Source organism: Octodon degus, unplaced genomic scaffold (genome assembly GCF_000260255.1).
Source record: "Octodon degus isolate 3935 unplaced genomic scaffold, OctDeg1.0 scaffold00029, whole genome shotgun sequence".
In the NCBI taxonomy this organism is placed as follows: domain Eukaryota; kingdom Metazoa; phylum Chordata; class Mammalia; order Rodentia; family Octodontidae; genus Octodon; species Octodon degus.
In genome coordinates this window covers 6,023,072-6,033,802 of record NW_004524605.1, presented here as the reverse complement: position 1 = coordinate 6,033,802, position 10,731 = coordinate 6,023,072, and the positions used below count along the sequence as shown (strand labels likewise).

Below are 10,731 nucleotides of genomic sequence, written 5' to 3'. Positions count from 1 at the left end.
TTTTAAGACAGGGTCTTGTGTAGTTCAGGCTGGCCTTCAGCTCACTTTGTAGCCTAGGATGGTCTCAAACTCACAGTCATCCCCATGCCTCAGCCTCCCAAGTGCAGGGATTAGAGGCATGCGCCACCATGCCTGGCTGTCCAAAATGCTTTTATGCAAGAAAAATCATGATTTAGTAGCAAGTAATCTTGGCAAAATTCCATAAGCTAATTCTCAGTTTCCTTATCTGTAAAACAAGATGGTAATTCCACATTTAAGAGATATGAAATGCAGGATCCTGCATAGTAATTTAATACATTTTGGTTTCTTCATGGAAGCATAGTTGCTAGTATATATATCTATATAGAGATATATAGATATATATATCAAGGAATGGCAGGGGGCATTGGGTAAGCTGAGTGTGGAAATCTGGTGGCTGAGTAGGTCTAGTTGTGCCAGGCTTTTCCACAGGCAGAGCCACTAAGATGTTGACTGCTCAGGACTTCATCTGCTGACTTCTGAGGCATAGAAGGCCTCGGTGCATAAAAACATGTCATCCTTTTCAGGTGTGGCACCTTTTCCAGATACAGGATACTGAACTGACAGGAATAGGACTGACCAATTGTACTAATTTTTGGGTTTATTCCTCAGTGACTATCCAGTAAGTCAGTCTTCTGAAGGTCTGTTGATGACAAAGGAAGGAAGGATGTTCTTTTTGGTCCATCTGTACCTCTCTTTGAATTTCCTCCCACATCTCCACTTCCTGCTATGGCTTTTTCTCTGTATGTTTTTGATATCCCTATGTCCTATGTTTTACCCCCAAAGCAGTATGCATTCAATGGCAAGCACTGAGGGACTCTACCTGGCATTAGAGAGTTTAAAATCAGAGCTTATTTAGAAATTACAATAAATACATATAACATTTATTATATATTTATTATATACCATTTTGATCTTTTACATTTATACTTTTATTTAATTCTAAGAAAAATATGATTTAGCTATTATAGTTATTTCCATTTTTAGATGAGAAAATCGAGACTCAGTAAAGTTAGGTAGTTTCCCCACTCTAACATATGTAGACACTGCAGAGTAGGAATTCAAACCCAGACCTGCTGGACTTCGAAGCCATTTCTTACGACAGCTCTAACCTGTCTCAGTAAGTTCTGAAGTTAGGAAACTGGAAGGAAGGACAACAACAACGATAAAATAAGCCTAAGGTAAGGCCAAGAGAATCGCTGACAAATAAAATTCATCTCATTCCTTTTCCATGTTTGATGTCCATTTTTATATCTTGGCTAAGGGTGCTATTATAAAGCTATTTGCTCAAGGTTACCCTCCTCCTCCCCGCCCTCATCATCAGATGATTTTTATTTATAGCCATGTTTAAACATCATGGGCAACTTGCTGTATACTGAATTTTCCATCTGAGCAAACATTCTTTCTTGAAGCAAATTTGCTTTATTTACTTTGTTTCTTGCCAAGAAATTCAAAGGACTCTTTTTTTGGTTTGCTTTAAAATTTTTGTTCCAAGTATTTCCTCACCTCTAGAATGGAGACAGTCAAATTAGTTAAGACCAGGTTAATCAAATTCAGCTTTCAGATCCATCGGTTATTTTGAGTTCTACAGAGTAAGAAAATATTCTGGATTTCTTCTAGAGGAAAAGATAATTGTGATTAACATAGTTATATATTGTTTATAGTCTTGTATGCTTTACCTCACTGCCTGAATGCTAATAAGAACCTCTTCCTAGAATTCATTCCTTAAGAAGTCATGCATTTAATTAGTTGGCAGGATGCTTTAAATACATATAATTATATCTTCCCTCCATTCATTGGTAGTGGTGAGCCAAGTAATTTGAATCAAGAGAAAATAACACCTGTATTAATGCTACCAAGGAGGAGCTCACACTGTTGGAAAAACATTGACATTATAATTTTAGCACTTGGGGGTGTTCAATAGTTTTTAATTTACCAAACTAACATCACCAAAATCCCTGCAGATAAGAGAACAAAGGCAAAGAGAAATTATATAGACCCTGCTCCATATTTCAGTCCTTAGAAGGACAACTGTGACTATGGCTGAGACCTTGTTAGTTTGAAGTCTGAAATCCTGACCACTGGCTTCTCTTTTCTGAGCGCCTAGCTGCTGCTTGCGTTATCAGACAGGATCAACTTTTACACAGGTGCAGGAAATGGTGAGGAATAAGATAAAGCCGCAGACTGAGTATGTGGACACCAAGGGATGTGTTTTTCCCCCCTCTTTCATTCCACGGGTTTAGAACTCTCAGTTGGGGATCTTAACTGCAATAGGGGTCAGAATTGGAGCTAAAAGAACTTTCCCTGGGGCTGGTTAAATTAAGTATACGATAAGCTTCCTGGAGGAGGAGTTCTTGGCATACCGGTGGGAGGCACAAAAGGAAAGCAGATAAGTCTTCAGCTTGGGGAGGCCAAGTGAGTCAGTCTTGCCAAGCAGGCTGTATGGATGAAGAATTTTCAGCTGCACCACTGGATGTGTAGGCCACGGTGCCTTCTCAGCCTGTAGGTTGGGCCGCAGAACTAGAACACTCTTTCTGAGTGTTGAGGGTACGCTTGGCGTCAGGGCTGACTGCGATGAGGGTAGGGCCTTAGAAGACAGGCAACCAGGGTTCAGCTTTAGCTCTTGTTATGGTTAGCAACCTTTTGGAAAGCTGCTATACCTTTCAAATGATGGGGGTATTGTAAGCTCTCGCTGCCTTTTCCAAACATTTTCCAGCCAGTTCTGTTGCAGGAACACAGACTCCATCAGGGTAGAATCTCAAATCTGCTTGGATGACCCTCTATCCCTCAGGGCATGGGGCCTAGCAAATATTTAGCGCCCTACAAAGCCACATATTTCTGTACAGAGAGGAACAATAAATGCTTCGCAAACTCTAAAGAGACCTAATTAGGCCAAAGTCCCATCTCCAGGGTATCTGAGCTTTAATGGGAGCATCCGTGTCTTTCGAGATGTCCTCTATGAAGCAGGCCAGGGCGGCAGTTGTTGGGGGCTCAGTGCCAGCGGGAATCGTGGGAAGGCGGACACGCGAGGCGCGGACGGGACCGCGAGGGGGGCGTGGTCCCCGGCCGCAGAGAGTCCAGGCCCGCGCCGGCCGCAAGCCGGACGAGGTGTGGCCGGGGACAGGTGCGCGCCGGGCCCTCAGGTGCGCTGCGCGTCACGCCCCCGGCAGGGTCACTCCTCCGCCCACGAGTGACCTAGTTACACCGTGCGGGCAGCGCCCAGAGGTGGACACAGGCGGTGATCCCAACCAGGCTGCCACTCGGTGCCCATTCCGGCCTCCCAAGGTGCGGCCACCCCACACAGTTCCAGCGCCGCTGGGCCACGAAAGAGCTATAAGGTCGCAGTTCCTGGTTCCGTGACCCGGCTGCCACTTCCCAGGTGAAGAGCCGAAGGGTGTCAACCGAACCGTCCTCCCGCGGGACCGACCAAGGGTTCGGGCCTCCAGGCGCCCCCGCCCACCGCTGCACTCGACTGCGCCTGCGCGCGCAGCTCGGCGCTCCGCCGGAGCCTGGGTGTGAGCACTGCGCCTGCCCGGATTCCGTTCTTTCCGCCCCCGCGACCCCGCCCTTCCAGAGGACCACGCCCCGAAAGCGAAGGCGCCTCAGTCCCCGGCGGCTGCGCCGAGCAGCGCCGGATCCCGCGTTTGGTTCTTCAGTGTGCGTCCCTCCTCCAGCACAGCGGCCGGCCGCGGCCCTTCTGAGGTTGCGCAGTCCGCGTCCCGGCCCTTTCCTTGCCTCGGCTCCCCGCCGCCCCCCGACGCCGGCGTGACGTCAGCACGCCGGGCGGCCGCCATTACACGGCCGAGCTCCGGAGCTAGGGGAGCTGAGGAGGAGGCGCAGCCGCCCGCGGCCGAGCACCGCAGGGAGAGCCAGCGAGCCGCCGTTGGCGCCCAGCGACCGTCGGGGACCACAGACACACCCCAGGAACCGGTGGCGGCGTGTGCGTGTGGCCCGTGTGCGGGCGGCGGCGCGGGAGGAGCGCTCAGCGGCAGCCGGTTCGGTCGGGTGGCATCATGGACGAGAAGGTGTTCACCAAGGAGCTGGACCAGTGGATCGAGCAGCTGAATGAGTGCAAGCAGCTGTCCGAATCTCAGGTCAAGAGCCTGTGCGAGAAGGTGAGCTGCTCCCGGGCGGCAGGAGCCGGGCCCGCGAGGACGCGGTCGAGGGAAGGGTGCAACATGGCGGAGCCGCCGGCCGGGCCCGCGATCCCGGCCGACCCGGCCCGGCCCGGCCCGCTCTGCGGCGGCTCCCGAGCGACCCGGCGCCCCCTGCCTCCCGCGCGGAGATTGGTTGTCGCTGCCACCGCCGCCTAAAATGGCGCCGTTCACAGAGCCCGGGCTCCGGGCTCCCAGCTCGGCCCGGGCGGGGTGCGAGCGCGTCGAGAGCGCTGCAGGTCCGGGGCGGGAGCCCGAGCGAGACCCGGGCGGGGGGCGTGGGATCTGCTCCCGGGAGTCAGGCCTGGGCCTGTGCGCGACGCGGGGCAGAGGCTCCCTCCCCACTTGTGGTCAGCCCGAATTCAGGGTCCGGCGTGGCCAGAGTCCCCCAAAGACGAGCTTGTGGGACTGATCCCGGGACCTGTGTTAAGGTCGCAGCTTGAGTGCCAGCCAGCACGGGTGGTTTGTATTAACTCACCCCGCAGTCGTCCGCGGAGGCCTATTTAAAGGGTGTCTTGAAGAGTGACAAAATAAGCCGGCTAACCTATTTTCTGCGAAGGTCGTGGTGGTAGTTACAAGGAAGGAGTATAACTTATTTGTCGTAGTTGGAAGAAATGGAGAATTGGTGAGTCATACTACATACGGAGCTTTTGGACTAGAAATCCGAGTGTCGGTTTGGTTTATGATTTATATGCTGACTCAAATTGAATAGGATGAAACCTTTCTCGGAGCTAACACACTTGGCATTGTGCCACTTATTTTTAGAGTGAAAAACTAGAAGCGTGTCAGATTTTGTCCTGGATCTTTGTGGAAGAGTTACTCGACTGTATTTTTGTGACTGAAAGTAGTTGTGCTAATAACTACTGCATATTGATCTCTTATTGTATTCCAGATAATGTGCTTAATATCTCACATGTACTGAAAATGTTAATAATACTTAGCTTTGCATTTTATATTTATTTTTTCCCTTAAGGTTAGGGAAGCAACCTATTATCAACTTTTATTTTTCTTAGTCTTTAACTCGTTTTCTAAAGTGTATGAAACACTTATCTTCACTGTGAAGATGTAACTTCCTTTTTCACAATTAACTTTGTAGCTCTTCTTTTTTCAATAGAATTTTGCGATGTTAGTATTTTGTACTTAGAAGCTGTTGTGCTTACTTGTTTGTGGTTTAATGTGAAAATGTAGCTTCTTGAATTTGATGTATGTTCCCAAAGCACGAGTTCTCAGAAATTGAGTAAAGAACAGTTGGAATTTTGATTGCCTGTAGTTCCAGCACTTGGGAGGCTAACACCGGAGGATTGTTGCAATTCAGGGCCAGCCTGAATTGTGTAGTAAGACCCTGTCTCTAAAAACAAATCAAAACAACCGCCCTGAAAAGCAAACAGTTGGAATTTAAGTAAGCTAGATTTACATTATCGCAAGCCTAGATGAGACAATAGCAGTGAATGGGTGACTTACCTGTTGGTGGGGTTTTTGTTTTTAGTACCACAATGCATCAAGCCTTCTGTTTCTTGACCTTTACTTCTCAAAATATGAGACAGATATATTGAAAGTTAAGATCTTTAAGAGGAACTTATTTATTTATTTATTTATTTTGGTGGAACTGGGGATTAAACTCAGTCCCTTGTGCTTGCCAGGGAAGGGCTTATTCCACTGAGCCATCTCCCCGGCCCCTGGTATATCTTTTTGTTAAATAAAATATAATTTCTTTCACTTTTTTTTTTTTAAAGTATTTAGTACAGGGTCTGCCGGTCTTACTACACAGATCGGACTCTTAGTGATCCTTCCGTTTTCAGCCTCCCAAGTGCTGGGATTACAGACAGGGGGGACAGTTGCCTCAGTGGCTGTCTCAGTGCACCCAAGGGGCGGGGCCCGCATGGCTTGCGGAATGAGCTGAGCCTGCCTAAGCAGGCAGCTTTAGTCTGCTAAGCCATCTGGCCAGCCCTCTTTCACATGTTTCTTTGTAGCTACTTTTTGTTTTTTGAGACAGGGTCTCATGATGTAGCCAGCTGTGCTGGAATTTGGAGCAAGTTCCTCCTGTCTGAGCCTCCCAAGGGCTGGCATTACAGGTTTGTATCACCACACCAGTTTTTTATTATTATAAAGTTCAAAAGTATAGGTGTGATTCACATTCTCTTTCTGTTGGACAGCAGAGTGAGATTGTGAGCCTGGGTACTGTTGACATTTGGAGCAGAAAACCCTAGGCCTGTTTTGGGCACAGTGGTAGGACATTTTTTTCAGTGTTTGTGCAATCTGTCCAGCTGAAGTCACCTGGGTTTTGTTTTGTTGAGTTGAAATGAGGTCTTTCTGTATAGTCAGGATGGCCCCAAATTTGTGATGCTCAAGGTTTAGTCTGTTTTGGAAGATGTTAATTTCTGGGTACTATAGATAACGATTTTACTTTTGGTGTTTGAGTCAGTAGTTAGCTAGATGAATAGTCATTTGTGAAGAAGATATTGAAAAGAGAAGTAGTGATGTAATTGGAAAGCTCCTTACTAGACACTAGTCCTATTTCTGCTTCTAAGTGAGTTATTGTGGTTGACTTCCTTGGTCTTTGTATATATTCTGAGGTCACTTCTAATCTGAGACAGTGTGATTGTCTTAAATTTGTACTTTGTGTTTAAATAATATTGGACACTTAGTTGCATACACCATCACATTGCATATTCTTCTGAGAAAAATGAAAATCTTAAAGACAAGAGTGGGCGTGGTGACACATATCTGTAATCCTAGTATTCTGGAGGCTGAGAAAGAAGAATCTGAGTGCAAGTCCAGCCTGGACTACATAGTAATACTGTCTCAAAAATACGTGTGCATTTTGCCATTGCTCTATAAGCACTATAAATAAAATGTAGTCATTAAGGCTTCAGTTAGTTTTAACATTTGTTAAAAATAGGGGGGAAAGGGGTGGGGGAGATGGCTCAGTAAAATAAGCGCTGGCCTGGCAAACACAAGGGCCGGAGTTCAAGCCCTGGTTCCGGGGGAAAAAATATGTGTGCGTGTGTGTATAAATAGGGGGAAAAGCAAACAACGTCCTAATCAGATGAACTGAAAAATACTTGACCAAGATTAAAATCTTACAAAAAGTGAGTAATATATTTGTGTGCGTGATTCGAAATTAAAAAGCTATTTGGCTCATTTTCAAAAAAAATACTTTAATATTGAGTATAAACAAGCAGAAAAGCATGTTACAGAATATTATTTTCACTATACTTTAACATTGATATTATTCCTTTTTTAATTTTAAGGTTTTTGATAACAGTCTTGCAAACTACACAGTTCAGACTACTGATTCTCCTGTCTCAGCCTCCCTAGTGCTAGGATAACAGGTGTGCACCACCACACATGATTCTGGTGTGGCATGGCATGCCAGGTCCAGCATGTGGTACCAGGGATTGAACTTGGGACCTTGTGCTTGCCAGGCAGGCACTTATGCCACTGAGCAATACCCAGCCCTTGATATTGTTCTTAATTGTAGACATAAACCGAGTGTGTGGAAAGGGAGGGTGACTTGATACTAGGGACTAAAATTGAGGCTACTGGGAGTTAGGGATTCTGATTTTAGCATTTTAGCTTCACAAGTCCCCATTTTTGAGGTGGTGGTTTTTGGTGTGTTTGTTTTTTAATTTTTATTTTTTTTAGGGAAGGGTCTACAGGGTGTTCAGGGTTTCACTACTAGATTGGATGCATAGTGATCCACCTGTTTACAGCCTCCCAAGAGCTGGGGTGACAGACACACCACCACCCTTAGTCTCAATTGCTGTTTCCATGTGTCCTCTGCCTAAGCAGGTGCTTTAGTTCACTGAACTATCTGGCCAGACCCCTCCCCTCCTTTTTTTTTGAGGTTCTGGGGATTGAACTCCAGACCTTGTGCTTGCCCGGCAAATGCTTATTTTACTGAGCTATCTCCCTGGCCCACAAAGTCAACAGTTCTGTAAAGTGAAGCAGTATTTTTATTCTTACTGCTTGAAAGATTCTGTTCATCTCATAAAACTATTGTGGTGGGCTCTGGATGTAGCTCAATGGAACAGTACCTGCCTGGCAAGCACAAGGTCCTGATTTTGATTTCTGGTACAAAAAAAAAAAAAGAGAGAAAAGAAATAATATGGTGCCACTTTGTCTTGAAAACAGTAATTGTTCTTATATTTTGGATGTAGGTAAATATGTTTATCCCTGAAATAAGATTTGTGAGCTGAAATACCTACATCATTTTCTCTATCTTCTCAGAGTATAAATTATAACTGAGATCCTGAACTGTAAGATATCCTAATAAAATGTCACTTTCACAGTGTTACTGCAGCTTATCATGTACCTTTTCATCCTCGTAATTCCAAAGGTTGATGTGTAGGGGGATAGATCTCTGAAGCATGAAATAGTAATGGAGCTTTAGGTTAACCTTCTGAGAAAACAACACTTTTATTTACCTACACAGGTACTCAGCCCTCGTTTTCTTTACATGGATCTAAGAGATTTGTGTCTTCCAAAGTGGGCTGTAAGGTTAAACGAATGCTGTAAAAGGAAATGATAGATTCTGAAGAGTAAATGGGATACCATTTATATCCCTGGACTCTGCTTCTCTGTTGTCTAGAAGCAGACCTGTTTTTGTCACTATAAGTGAAGTTTGACTCACCTGTGATGCATCCTTGGTTTAGTTTGGAGGGAAGCAAGGTAGGAAAGCCAGGAGGCTTTTTTTATACCCCCTCCCCTCCAGAAATTTTTTTTTAAGATGGGGGAAAATATAAAAATGATACAGAATCTTAAAATAAGATGATGGAAAATTAACGGTGATTATTGTATTTTGTTACCTGCACAGTAGTTGCTTAGATTACAAGATATTCAATCAAACAATATAAACACTGTTTTCATTTTCATTTTTGTATGTATTGTCTATAGGGTCTCACTATGTAGATCAGACTTGTAGTGATTCTCCTGTTTTCAGCCTTCCAAGCACTGGGATTACAGGCATGCCACCCCACTCAGTCTCAATCGCCACCACGCCCAGGCTCTTTTTTTTTTTTTTTTTTTTTTCCAGATCCAGGGCTTGAACTCAGGCCCTTGGGCTTGCCAGGGAAGCACTTATTCCACTGAGCCATCTCCCCTGCCCCTCAGTCTCAGTTGTTATCTCAGCGTGCCCTGGGGGTGGGGCTGGCATGGCATGCCAGGGATTGAACCTGGCCACTGCTGTCTGCCTAAGCAAGTGACCTAGTCCGCTGAGCTATCAGGCCAGCACTTGCAAACACTGATTGTATTGAAGTGGGTGGTGATCTTAATTTTGAGGGTGCTGAGGAGAAATAGGCAACTTGTGGAACAGGACTTTCTTTGACCCATTTCTCTTATTTTTCCTTAAATCTTAATTGAATTGGGACAAGGAAAGGTGTTGCTTCTGACTTCAATAAGCTTTCCTTTCAGGTTAAGGTACAATAGGCTAGGGAAGGAGGGTATCTGAAAGTGGTACAGAACATTCTAGGGTTCATTTCTTTACAAGACAGTATTTTTGCTTATTTGTATATTAGTATTGTGAACTGTGGTTTGGAATGGGTGAATCAAGGCAGTGAAAAATATATATTTTTTAATCTTTTATTTATTTGATACAGGGTCTCATTATGCAGCTCAGACTCATAGTGATCCTTCTGTCATAGGCTCCCCAGTACTGGGATTACACACACCACCACGCCCGGTTTTGGTGGCCCGCACAGCATGTGGTACCAGGGATCAAACCCAGGTCCTTGCACTTGCCAGGCAGGCACTTAGACTGCCAAGCTGTCTCCCTAGCCATAAAAGGTACTTAAAATTGTACATGACCACCTGGCCAGTCTTTCTGGCACTGTCTCTGTCTTTGCATTGGTCATTGTTATTACTGTAATGGTGATTTTTTAGAATACATGTATATTTTGTTATGTTCACTGAATTTATCGTTTATTTCACAGATAGTAAAAGAAAGTTGGAAATCTTTGTTCTAGATTTCTGCTGGAAGACAGACACTAATTTCATTTACCTGGCTACCGACATGCAAAGAGTAATAGTTCACAGAGATCGTGAAGGTTTAGTGATGTTGTTAACCATAAACAGCATATATTTATTTCTGGGCTTCATTCAGATATTTGTTAAGCTAAGCATTCATTGTAAAGATTAGTTTAATTTAGCTTTATATAGTCTTTTCTAATGCACAGCAATTTCTTTAGTTTTTGGTCTAATTAAGTGGCCACTTTTTATTAGTTGTGAGGTTGACCTGGTTATTTAACTCTGTTGGCCTTGTACTGGTTGTAAAGTTTACTAGGGCTTTTTTGCATGCAGATTTGCTTTATCATTGAGCTATGTCCCCACTAGTTAACTCTTGGTTTGTTTTTTTAAAGCTTTTTTTTTTAAAAATTCTTGGTTTTATGAGACATGGCCTTGCATGTAGTACAGACTATGAACTCACTATGGAATCCGGGCTGGCCTCACTGCGGTAGTTCTTCTGCTCAGCCTCCCCAAATGCCGTGATTACAGGCATGTGCCACTATGCCTGGCTGTAGTTAACGTGTGTGTGTGTGTGTGTGTGTGTGTGTGTGTGTGT

At 45.0% G+C, this 10,731-nt stretch overlaps 1 protein-coding gene across 2 annotated transcripts in view; it reads left to right on the top strand.

The window, feature by feature from the left end:
- Positions 1 to 1,767: 1,767 nt before the first annotated feature.
- The window catches only part of Ppp2ca (protein phosphatase 2 catalytic subunit alpha), a 33,448-nt gene continuing 24,484 nt past the window's right edge, over positions 1,768 to 10,731 (top strand). The window contains exon 1 of one of the 2 annotated variants that reach the window (XM_004629359.3): positions 1,768 to 4,133. In XM_004629359.3, coding sequence (XP_004629416.1) covers positions 4,032 to 4,133 — 102 coding nt within the window. In that variant the 5' untranslated portion in view covers positions 1,768 to 4,031. Of the gene's footprint in view, positions 4,134 to 4,727; positions 4,798 to 10,731 lie in introns of those variants that run through there. The other variant, XM_023713100.1, reaches the window with a different exon arrangement.